Raw genomic sequence first — 12780 nt, forward strand, 5'->3', positions numbered from 1 at the left:
CCTCATTTCTCCAGGGTATTTTCTTCCTATCAGATTTTCTTCCTATAGCCAGTAGACTCAGTTCTTATAGTTTTCCTGAAGTATGAAAATGGACACAAGAGCTGTCTGTCTGGATCAATTCAGTTTACCCTCCTGCCCCAAAAGTAGTACACCAATTGTTCCAGAAGACCAACCACCATGGTGCAGAAACCAAAGCACTCTCCAATGCTACTTCCTAGCACTTACTGGGAGCCAGACCAAGGCTCTGGTGGACATCTCCTGTGCCCTTTATGGGAATATATCATAGGCTATCCCTGCCAGCCAAGGGCCCTAGAAAGAACTCATGTGCATTGAAGCTACCCCATATTTGAACTGTTGGGAGTATTGAAACAGCAACTTTAAATCAAAGTCATTTGGAGTTCCTAACCAATAAAGTGGTAGCTCTTGCCCTTTTCCACTCAGATTACAGCACTATGTTGATAAAAGGTTTCCATCTAAGAGTGTTTAAACTTACCAAGCATATACTCATCTTCTATGCCAAAAGTTGCAAGTTCCTTGGGGAATTCAACCCAGACAGGCCTATGAAAAGGAAGAAAATGGAACCTGGAAAGTGTTCTTTTTCTAGGAGAGCTCTATATTTCAGGAAAAATACTTTGGATCAGCATTTTCCACTTTCTCCTTTTTGCACTGAAACTGGTATCATGGGCCATAAATCTTCTCAACACTTTGTGTTTTTCATGTGAGCTTTTAAAAGCCATCTGTCTCAACATCTACTGTCATTGTCAGGCAACACTTTATATGATGTTTTTTCCCCAGCAGTGACCCCAGCACTTCTCCATGGTCTTCCTAGGCCCTGACCGTAGGCCTGGTGGAATAGCTCGGTCCACAGGGCCCTGATCTCTTTGGGCAGAACATTCTACCACGCCAGGGCCAAGGCTGAAAAGGCCCCTAGTCGAGGCAAATTTCACCTCTTTTGGGTTGGGGATCCTAAGTAGATTTTGGTCCACTGATCTTAGCACTTTTTGGGGGGTGTAAGGGAAATACAACAGTCCTAGACCATTTCTCATAAACATACATCCCAAGTGTCATAGATGCAGTCCTCCAAAATAAGATCTATTTAACCTATCTGCACAGATCAATGGTAATTTCAACTGTGTTAAGGCCATTTTTCTCTTTAACCTCCTCTCATGCTCCTGTCAAGCCTTGCTTACAAATATTCGATGTTTTCAAATCACAATAAATTATGTGGTGCAGTGAGATGGGCAAGCAGATGACATCACCACAAGAATACACATTTCTACACAGCTCTAAATGCTCTTGGGGGATTATAAGGGAAAAGACAGTCCCATAGGTACACTGTTCCCAGATAGTTCAGGGCTTTAAAGGTTAACACCAGCACCATGAAACTGATTCAGCCTCCAATCTGGAACCTATGATGCTGGGAGAGCACAGTCATTATATGACCTCCATTGAGTCCCTTGTCAGGACTTGAGCAGCTGTATTTTGAACCAGTTGAAATTTCCGGAGCAGTCTCAAGGGCAGCCCTGCATAGAGCGAGTTGCAGAAGTCTAGTCTAGAGGTGACTGTCTCACGGATCACTCTGACTGGGCCCGGTTTTGAGAGATAACGTGCGAGCTGCCTCACCTGGCATTACATAAATATATTTGTTAAAAGGATACATTTAAAGATGAGGCTGAAATTATCTTTTTTAACTACAAGCTTACCTCATGACTGGTTCAGCAGCAGTATGAGCTCGGTAGAAGAGTGAATATAGATAAGGAAGGAGGGAGTAGCGCTCTTTGATAGCCTCTCTGATGATCTCTGTGTTTTCGTTTCCAAAAAGCCATGGTTCTCGACGTCTGGTGTGCATATTTGCATGACCTCTGAAGAAAGGCTGGAATGCCCCAGCCTGATACCATCGAACTAGTAGTTCTGGACTTGGATTTCCAATAAATCCACCTACATCCGCTGGGTTTCAGAAGGGCCATAATTGGTTTGTGAGAAAGAAGTGAAAAAAATCAAGCTTCTCCTGATTTTGTCCATTCTTTTGCATATAGTTGTATATTGCTCATGATCAACTGAAGTTACTCAAAATCAAATTATTTGCTCACACAAAACCGAGTTGAAAGAAAGGAGATTAACTGCTGTTAAAATTATATGGTAGATACGCTTTAAAAGTATTTGAACTTCATAATCTAAAACCAAAGTTGTTTGGTTTCCAAAAATAATTTACACTATGCTGTTTTAAGACTAGTTATACTTCACTCCATAAAACTTCTGTATATCTAAAAGATTTTGAAACTGCTTTTCCTCCAAGGGACTCACAGCGACATTTGTGGTTCTTCCTTCTTCAGTTTCATCTTCATATCAGCCTTGTGAGTTAGGTTGGGCCAACAGACAAAGAACAAGGTTTTGAAACTGGATGCCCTAGTCAGGCACTCTGACCATTACAGTTAGTACTATTAAAAGCAGTCTGAAGTCTTTTAAGAGACACTAGTGAAACAAGGCCACTATCTTGTTTGATAGAGATCAAAGCAGTACATTTTCTTACCTCCACAGAATGATATTCCTGCCATACTGATTGTAAGCAACATTGGAATAGATATTTTCAAGTAACTCCAATCTGCTTTGTTGTCCCCAGTCCATACAGCACCTGGGGGGGAAAAGGGCTCATATTGTCATATACAAATGTGAGCAATGAGGGTTACTTCTGGGAAAATGTGCTCAGGATGACACTGTTTCCCCAAATTGGTTCTAGTCGCAGGTTGGTTTTGCTACATTCAACTGTAATAATGATGAGAAACTGTATCATGCCCTGGAATGGTTATGCACCAGATGTGATCTGCTAGTGCCTTCACTTGTTTCATAGCAGCAGAAAAAGCTGACTCCTCATGATTAGTGAGGAAAACAAAGTATGTACCCTCCAGCTTTAGACTCAAGGGGATGAGTATGACAGCTGCATTTTAAAAATCTCTATGCTGAAACAAACAAATGTCACTAATATGCATTGGATGCAAGTTAGCAGAGTGATAATATAGAGCTTCTAAGAAACATTTTACTTTACCTTAGAAAACTTAGACAGCAATCTAAATAGGCCAACTAAGATGTAAGTCCCATGTTACTCAATCAAGCCTACTCCCAGGAAGATGTCTTTAGGATTACAACCTTATTTGTTTAGGAAATTCACGTCAGTCTTACATTTTACATGACCTTACTTTTAATCGGCTTCTGATGGAAAACTTTCATTTATAAGAGAAATACAGATTTTCACGCTTCAATTCTCTCTCTCTCTCTGTTGTATATGCAATACCATAGATATACCAATCTCTTTCTTCATGAGAAGCTCTTACTGCTAGGGTAGTTAGAAACCTATATATCTTCTATACAAAAGAAAATTAAAATCTGCAAAAAAAATTTTTTTTTATAAATTCTGCTATTTTTACTATTTTACTTAATTTATTCAAACATTGCTAGTGTTAGTAGGAGAGAAGCAGCTCTGTAGGGCCCTGAAACTGCATTTACTATTGGAAATCTTGGTCAACCTTGTCTGCTCAGATTTCTTCTGGTATTATCCATATACTCTCAAATCACTTTACAATCACATGAGTTACAAATGGTGAATCAGGGACCCAATTCCAAGGGGATATGAGGAGTCACCCCCAGTGTCTATTCAATAAGTCAGCAACACTTGTGGGATGGGGTGGGGGAAAGGTGAGGTGAGTCAAAGGTGAGCTGTGGGGGCAACAGCAGCTTCCAGCGAGAGCTGCTTAGATCAAGGGTGGTCTAGAAGCACTGGAGGGATGGGCTAGGACTCTCAAGGCAAAGGCAAATCAGCCAAGGACAACAGCTCTCATTTCACAGACTGAAGGGAGTCAGGCCAGGAGAGAAGCAGAGAACAAGAGTAAACAAAACCCTTTCGCCCAAAGAAGAGACTGGCTTCTAAAAATACAGCCTAATCCTAATCTAGGCTGGGCCTTGATAAAACAGCAAATTTTGTCTCCCTTAACCTGCTAAAAATATCTATGCCATATAGTTCTTCTACATTCACAAAGCAAATGCCTACCCAAATGAGATACCAAGATTTGTAGATAATTATTCCTTAATATCTGTCAAATACCATTTTGCCTCTTCTGTTGGTAAGGCACTATCTTCGGTTCGTTTTTTTTTTTTTTAAGAGGTCACCATGCGACATATCAAGCAAACAGTCTTCCCCCATACCCACCATACTTCTGTGATCCAGCAAAGAAAGAGCGTGTGAGAACAAAGGGCCTCTCCAGCCCTCCACTGCGCCTGGCCAGTCCTTCTGCAGTTGCCATTTGCTGAAATACACAAAACTATTATTAGCAAAGAAACTAATAACTTATTCCTAAAGCTAACTCTGTAGGATTTGGAAAAACAGGCTGGAACACTTTAAAGTAGCAATATGTGGAACAGAAGATCGTGATGACCTTTCCGTAACATACTATTGATTATCAAATGTATACCCCTGCTTTGTGGCTCAAAAATTTAAAAAATACATAATAAAATCATATTTTAAAGCCACTTAACCTGGAGGCAAGGATCTGCCAGATTCAGGCAGGTCTTTCACGGCAAAGGATTTGTTGTGTCATATAAAAGTGTCAAACTTCCACCTGGGTTAAACTCCATAAACAACAGTTTTATATAATTAGTGGTTGAAGTGACAAATGTGGTATGTCAGAAGATAGAAAATTTTGGGAGGAAATTGATGTTTTTTGGTAATGTTTTGAAACAAAAATAACATTGAACTATATACCTTATTAATGCCTTATTAATGCTATGACATAAAATTAGATATTTTAATACTACGTTACAAAGTTTAAAAACAAGATGAAATAAAAGAAAATAAATGGCACCCAAGTTGAACTTTTTTGTAGATCAGCATTGTTGACTTTCTGAAGCCATCGATGAGATCACCTGACACCCTTTCCTCTCCTGCCCAAAGCCAGCCCCTTGATACATGCCTATTTTGGACCGCCTCAGTATGCTTTCCTTGGCAACTAAACAAGGCCCTTGCAGCTATCTGGCCAACTAGATGTCCTCTTGACCTGTGTCCCTCTTGGCTGGTGAAAGCTGGTGGTGAGGAGATTTGCTTCCTTCTCTGGGATATTATCAATCTATCCCTAGACTCAGGGATGTTCCCAGAGAGACTAAAAGAGGCAGTGGTTAGGCCACTACTGAACAAAGCAAAGGCTGGATCCATCTGACCTAGCCAATTATTGACCAGTTTTGCATTTAGTGTTCTTGGGTAAGATGACTGAATGGACAGTTGCAGGACAGCTTCAGGGGTTCTTGAAGGAAATGACAGACCCATTCCAGTTCAGCTTGCAGCCTGGCCATGGAGTGGAGATGGCTCTGGTTGACATGAAAGACAATTTCCAGAGAAAACTGGATCTAGGCAGGTTGGGGCTGCTGTTTCTGTTAGATCTGATGACAGCATTCAACACGGTTGACCATGAACTCCTGACCCACCACCTAGGGATTGGAGGCACAGCCTTAAAATGGCTGCGGTTTTTCTCCAAGGTTGGTAACAGTGAGAGGTGTCAGGAGGAGAGGGGGAGGGGGGAGCTGTCTCCCATCATTGGGCCCTTAATTGTGGAGTCTTGCAGGGTGCTACTCAACATGCACCCCCTCTGGAATTTCGGGCTGGGCTGTCATCAGTATGCTAATGACATCTAGTTATTTCTGTTAATGGATGGCCATCTGTCGACACCTCCAAACAGTTTGGCTGGATGCCTGGAGACCTTGGTGGATTGGCTTAAGCAGAGCTGGCTGACTCTGAATCCAGATCAAGATCTGCTTATGATCCCTGTCCTAAGCAGATGAAATTGGCCTCAACCAGGGCCAGGGCTTTTTCAGTGGAACGCTCTTCCAAAAGAGATCAGGGCCCTGTAAAACTTCAACCAGTGGCCTGGACAGACCAACAAGAAATGCAAGCCTTGCTACTGGAAACTGAGGGAAGAACTGCTCCATGAACTCTATCCCTCTCATCCCATTTAACTAATTGGGAGTTATATTAAGTGATAAATTGTTTATGATTATACCTAATTGTTCTAACCATGTTGTGACCCACTGTGAGCTAAATAGGGTTATAAGAATAAAGGTTTATTTATTAATTCGTAATTTCCATACCTGGTAAAACCCATACAGATTATGAACCTCTCGATGTTCCCATGTACCATGGTGGACAGCATCCTTCTGCATAGTTAGTTCTACCCCTCTGAAAACAGAAGGCTCATTCATGTCATTCCAGACAAAAAGAATCTCAGATGAATCCTGCAAAGCAAAATTCTAGTTACATGTCTCAGTCAACTAAAATAAATGGACTATGATTCTATGATTTTATGATTCTATGACTGCAGTCTTCAGAAGCATATAATAAGCATATCTACAGAGATTAGAAAAATCTGTTTCTCTCCAACATAATTTTGTTTCACACTTCGTCCAAGAAGCTAGGAAGTGAAAAGTATTATCTTGTTGCAGCCAATTTATGGTGACCCTTGTACAATTTTCAAGGCAAGAGAAGAACAGAGGTGAGTTTTCCATTGGCTATCTCTGTATAGCAACTCTGGACTTTTTGGGTGGTCTCCTATTCATGTACTAACCATGTTCAACCCTGTTTAGCTTCTGAGTTCTGATGAGACTGAACTAGCCTGAGCCATCCAGGTCAAGGCCCAAGGAGCTTACAGTAGTGTAGATGGATCACCTGTCTCCCATTTTACTCTCACAACTTTGGCTAGTTCAAGCAGCACAATTCTGATGGTTGCAGGGATGGCATCCACATCCCTGTCCCTGAAACATAATGCTCACTGTTGGAGTATCCGGAGATAGAGAATTACCTTCACATTGATTGCTTCTAATGGTCACAAAGACTCGACTGAAACACCTTCTACTCCAGTGAAGTGGAGGAAAAGCAGGATAGGTTTTTAGTACTGAGGAAGAGGGCACCTGCCAGTCATATATCTAGGGCTGTCATGGTGACACCCACCAAACTGGGGACCGCTGCTCTAATACATCACCCTTAGCCCAAGTTGCATCTCCGGTAAATTATAATCCTGAGGAGAGATGTTGTATGAAAGTTGTTTCGCATTTTATCATATTTAGGATTACTCCAGTGACTAAAACAACTTCGTTTTTTAAACTGCTTTTCCCCTGTCTCTTTCCCTTATTTCTCATAGCTAGATACAAGTCCAGTAGTGCCTTAGATACCAATGAGATTTCTGGAATATGAGCTTTCCAGAGTCATATGTATGATAAAGGAAGCTTTGACTAATACCTAAGACATCTTCTGAGTCTCTAAGGTACTCCAGGACTCAAATCTAGCTGTTCTTCTGCAAACCACAATGGCTACCTTCTGAAATCTTATTTCTAAGGATTCCACCACCAAGGATTATAAAAGAAGGACACAAACCTTATAATTTTTGAAGGCGAATTGATCAGCATACCATTCTCGGACATCAGGATTGGTAAAATCCAGATAAGATGAAAGACCTGCAGGTGTGTGTGTGTGTGTGTGGGGGGGGGGTAAAATTACACGTTTAATATCCAAATACAGAACTATGGAATGATAGAGTACCTTTGTTATTGTCATTTCTTCAGGCAATGCCAATGCAATCCTAAACTGAGTTACTTCAGTGTAATGGGCTTAGACTAAAATACCTCTGTAAAGGACTGCATTGTGAGAAACACAGAATGTTAAATGTTTTAAATGTTAAAAAGAATAAAATTAACAAAAACTCAGCTGATTTTGGCCTATGTAATCTTATTACTATCTAATATGAATTATAACCCATTCTCTAGACAAACCCAATGAAATTTCTTTGCTTTGAATGGGTCCTACCATACCTTTGATATTAGTAGCAACTATGATTCTCATTTTACATTTCGTACTTAGGCAAACCAGAGAATAAAATGGCCCCAAACCCTATCAAGTACAAAGAACATTTGGGTACAGAATCATGGATGGCAGTCAGAAAATGAATGGGCTGCTGCATCTGAGGGTTAACTTTGTTTACAGGTAAGCATCCTTCAAAAGCAACAGGGTTCATGGGCATTTTGTACTGTGCACAAGTACAAAAACTGGTGATAATTCACTCAGACAAAATCCTAGAATATTTTCAAACACACTCAAACCAACATTTGAACTATAACAGGGCCTGCAAGATGGAGCTCTTGTTTGAGGCTGATAAATACTGGGGAAATTGGCAACCTCCCCCCCCCCCCCTAGTTGCCATGTGTAGGTATTAGACCGGCAGGAACTACTCCAAGGTGTTTCCATCCTCAGCTGTTCCAACATCTAACTCAACAGCATTAGAGGTCAGGGTGTATTATTGTTACCACCATCTTGAGAGTTGTGTAATATCAGGATGTTTTATTGGGTTGATGTTTTTATGAAGTGTGATTTTATTGTTTTATTACATATATATTATAAACTGCCATGAGCCAGAATTTCTGAGAATGGTGGTATATGACTGAAATTATAAATAAAATAAAGAATGCCAGGAGGAGGGTTGGATGGCAGATAGTTACTCCCGGTTCTTCTTTACAACTGATGTCATAGAATTAGGGCATAAATTCCTACTTTCACTCTTGTACCTTGGAGAGCTGGATATTTTATCCTAATAATCTTCATGCACTGTTAAACCCCTGCTTGGAAGGGTTGGAGACTTGAGAAGAGGATAATTACATCTTCCTTAATTCTGCACAAAGCAATTTTGCATCTGTACAAAGGCTAATGCTATATGATGCCATGTTTGTTGATGTAGGTTAATAAATGTTAGACTGAAACTGAATGAGAAAAAAAAAGGCTGTCCCTGCTTCGCCATTATCAGCAAATAACAGTGCTATTGTGAGCAGAGCTATACCCTTCTACCCGTGCAATCCCAAGAACATTTTCCTGCAACTAAGCCCCATTGAAAGACCTGTTTATGATGGACTTAGAAGAGTGTAACTCTGTTTAAGATTTTATTGTAAGGTAGATATAGGAACTAGACATTGCTCATTGGCTTCAAGTGACCCATACAAGCCTTCAACACTTGTTGAATTAATGCTGAGAAACACGAGGCTGACAGTACTCTGTTTTGCCTGAAGAAAATCCATGTCTACATTCTTTTTTACAATATAATTTGCAAAAACAAAAAGGAGACTTATTACCTGGCCAACAGAGGCCCTCAAAATCCTTGCCTGTACGATCTTTTACAAAATATCCCTTTCCTTTGGCTTGCGCATATACGGCATACTGAGGGTCAGCCTTGATATGGGGGTCCACAATGACAACCAGCTGCCAGTAAAAGAGACAATAGGATACTCATTAGTGTTGACTGTTCAGTATGCTGCAGGAAAAGTTTTGAGTCTATTCAGACATAAGAAGAACCATGCTGGATCACACCAAAGGCCCATCTAGTCCAGTATTATGTTCACACAATGGTCAACCAGATACCTCTAAGAAGCTCATGAACAGGAAGACTGAAAGAGCATCATCCTGTCTGCACTCCTAGCAACTGTATACCACCTTCTGTCACTGGAGCAGATAGCCATCATGATTGCTACTGATAGCCCACATCCATGAATTTGTCCACTACACTGTTAAGGCCTTCCAAGTTAGTAGCCATGACCACATCCAGTGGCAGCAGGTTCTGCAAATTATTTGTAGTGTGAAGTACTTCCCTTTGTCTGTCTGGAATCTCCCACTCTTCAGTGGGAGTTCCAGTATTATGGGAAAGGTAGAAAAGTTTCTCCCTGTCCACCTTCTCCATGCCATGCATGATTTTATAAACCTCTATAATGTCTCACCTCATTCACTTTTTTTCTAGTCTCAACCTAGGGGTTTTAACTGATCCTCACAGGGCAACTACTTTAGACCCCTGTGACAAGCTGTGGAGAAAGGGGGAACTGAACTGTTTCAGTTTTGGTGGGGCCTGTTTGGTTCGCGATTCAGTTTGCGGGCCACCTCAAACTGCCCTTTTTAGTTTCATTGCAATCCCTACTCACTACATCTACGTTTATCCTTAAAGCAAAACTCTCTAACTCCGCCATTTTTGGTTTCTTTACACTTTGCTCCTTTGGATTTTTTGACTGGCTTTCTTGCTTTACTGTATCAACACTTTCCTTATCTGTTCATGCAAGGAAACACTAAAATAACCTCAATGAAAAGAAATACATTTTTTGTAAGTTTTAAAACATTTTTAAATTCTTTTTTTTTCTTTTTTAAGTTACAACACTTAATACGAAAATAACTGTTCTCAAGGCAGTTTAATGAGATAGCAATATACAGAAAAAGTGGTTATAATAGTCAAATCAACCACTGGAGAAATAGTTTATAAATTGTAATTCGGATCCTTCATGTCAAATGAACCAAGTATTAGGTGTACTATAGCCTTTAACAAATCCACAGATTAAAACAGTGCCACCTAGCTGGTCTTCTGCAAAAATGTTTTGGTAGAGGCTGTATAGAATAGAAAGGGTAACCATTTAATAGGAAATGACCAATGTGAAGAGGATTTGGTGTTCTATAAAATGTGAAGTCCTACTACTCATGGTTAACATCTCTCAGATTTTATCACATTATCCTTATAAGTGAAGGAGCAACTTTAGACATCGATATTCCTGCTAAAAGAGCCTCTTGTGGCGCAGAGTGATAAGGCAGCCGTCTGAAAGCTTTGCCCATGAGGTTGGGAGTTCAATCCCAGCAGCCGGCTCAAGGTTGACTCAGCCTTCCATCCTTCCGAGGTCGGTAAAATGAGTACCCAGCTTGCTGGGGGGTAAACGGTGATGACTGGGGAAGGCACTGGCAAACCACCCCGTATTGAGTCTGCCATGAAAACGCTGGAGGGCGTCACCCCAAGGGTCAGACATGACTCGGTGCTTGCACAGGGGATACCTTTACCTTTACCTTTATTCCTGCTAACTGAAATTTTGCAGTCATAAAAAAGAATCAGTGTTTGCTAATAAAGTACTTGATGACTTTAAAATGGGGAACACTTTGAAAGAAGTGATCCCCAAAAACATTCTGATAATTAAGTTTGTAGACTGGGGTGTTTAGCATCTACATTTTATTGTGACTGGATTTCTTTAATATTGTTTGGGATGTTTTATTTTGCCATATGTATTATTTGAACACAGAAGCCTTTTTTTGCTAAGCACATGTAAAGAATTGTCTTAAACAACTAAGCAGATAAATCTATGGAGGATTTCAGCAGACTCTCTTGCACATGACTTCCATTATGATTTTCTCCCTGCTATTCCTGCACTGCTTACCTTACGCTTCTTCTTCTTAAGCTCCTTCTGCATCTTGTCAGGATTGCAGAACTTCTTTTTATCCCATGTGAAGTACCGTTTGCCATCAGTGTGCTCAATATCAAGCCATATAACATCATAAGGGATGCTATGCTTATCAAAACCTGCATCAACCTTTTTAACATCATTCTCATCTTCATAATTCCAGCGACACTGATGGTACCCAAGGGAGAAGAGTGGAGGCAAGGACTGAGTGCCTAACAAAACAAAGGAAGCATTAAACCATTTCAACAAATCTCAAACTTATGCAATCAGTGATGCAACCTTTCATTTTACTCTTAGTGGATGTCTGATAGTGCAAATACCTAAGTTGCAATGTCATTGCTCTAGTGCTAAACCAAATGCATGAAAAGTGAAGAGGAAGAGATGCTTTGAAATGAAAGCGCCATTTCCTCTTTTTGAAGCCAGAAAGCAGATGCCAGAGTTTATACATCACTGTGTTGTTTCAAGCTGCCAGTGCAGTTTTGTAAATAGGAGATATTTTCCCCACTTGTCCCAAACATCTTTCTGGCTGAGCAGGATGTCAGACTTGCCATTAAAACTGCCTTTGTGGCTTGCTATTTTCTAAAAAACCTTTTTCAGATTGCTGGACTGTAACAACAATGGCTCTTTAATTTCACAGTTTCCCTTACATGTATACATGCAGGACCTCTTCTTCTAAAGCCAATGGTTCTTTGGCCATTTCCCCTTCAGAAGATATGTGTGGGTTGTATGTGATTAGATAAGGAATGATGCATTTCCACTGGTGAACAGTACCTGTCAGTTCCGCATATTGCTTAAAAGTATCAAAAGAACAGGGTCCCATTAGGATGAAAGTATCAATAATTCCACTTTCTGACATCCAGCGCACATCAGTCTGAGGCAGCACTCTTTGTTTTGTGAGTTCTGGAGTTCTAGAGAGGTCAGCCTTTGAAACAGAACAAAACCTTAGAAAAATGATGGGGCAAAAATGAATAATGCCAAAGGAAGATGCTAGAAACAAAAGGTTTTATACAGTAAGCACAGGAAACACGAACGATTCACTGGGTCTGCTGTTTAACAAACAAGACATACTTACACCTGAGGTAAATGCAGCTGAGTTGCCATGTTCCTATTACAAAGAAGGCAAACCATGTTAAGACAACTCACAAAACTGATAAGAATAATGTGAAGTGTGGTTAAAACAACAATTCTATCATACAATATCTAAACTATCTGGATTAACACAAGTCAGTATCTTCAAATAACATTTATGTTAAGACATAGAACTGAGCTGGACCGGGCAGTGATATCAGCGCTCTCTCAGCCTCACCCACCCCACAGGGTGTCTGTTCTGGGGAGAGGAATGGGAAGGCGTCTGTAAGCCGCTTTGAGCCTCCTTCGGGTAGGGAAAAGCGGCATATAAGAACCAACTCTTCTTCTTCTTCTTCTTCTTCTCCTTCTTCTCCTTCTTCTCCTCCTTCTTCTCCTCCTTCTCCTCCTTCTTCTCCTTCTTCTTAATATTTGACT

At 40.5% G+C, this 12780-nt stretch overlaps 1 protein-coding gene across 2 annotated transcripts in view; it reads right to left on the reverse strand.

The window, feature by feature from the left end:
* GANC (glucosidase alpha, neutral C) overlaps positions 1-12780 on the reverse strand; it is a 46186-nt gene that overhangs the window by 16058 nt on the left and 17348 nt on the right. For both annotated transcript variants that reach the window (XM_077322753.1, XM_077322754.1), the window contains exons 10-19: positions 12350-12382; positions 12049-12199; positions 11254-11489; positions 9151-9277; positions 7409-7488; positions 6130-6273; positions 4202-4298; positions 2531-2632; positions 1704-1947; positions 494-558 (exon numbers count right to left, since the gene is read on the reverse strand). In XM_077322753.1, coding sequence (XP_077178868.1) covers positions 494-558; positions 1704-1947; positions 2531-2632; positions 4202-4298; positions 6130-6273; positions 7409-7488; positions 9151-9277; positions 11254-11489; positions 12049-12199; positions 12350-12382 — 1279 coding nt within the window. The remainder of the gene's footprint in view (positions 1-493; positions 559-1703; positions 1948-2530; positions 2633-4201; positions 4299-6129; positions 6274-7408; positions 7489-9150; positions 9278-11253; positions 11490-12048; positions 12200-12349; positions 12383-12780) is intronic.

The sequence above is a fragment of the Paroedura picta genome, chromosome 2 (assembly GCF_049243985.1).
Source record: "Paroedura picta isolate Pp20150507F chromosome 2, Ppicta_v3.0, whole genome shotgun sequence".
In the NCBI taxonomy this organism is placed as follows: domain Eukaryota; kingdom Metazoa; phylum Chordata; class Lepidosauria; order Squamata; family Gekkonidae; genus Paroedura; species Paroedura picta.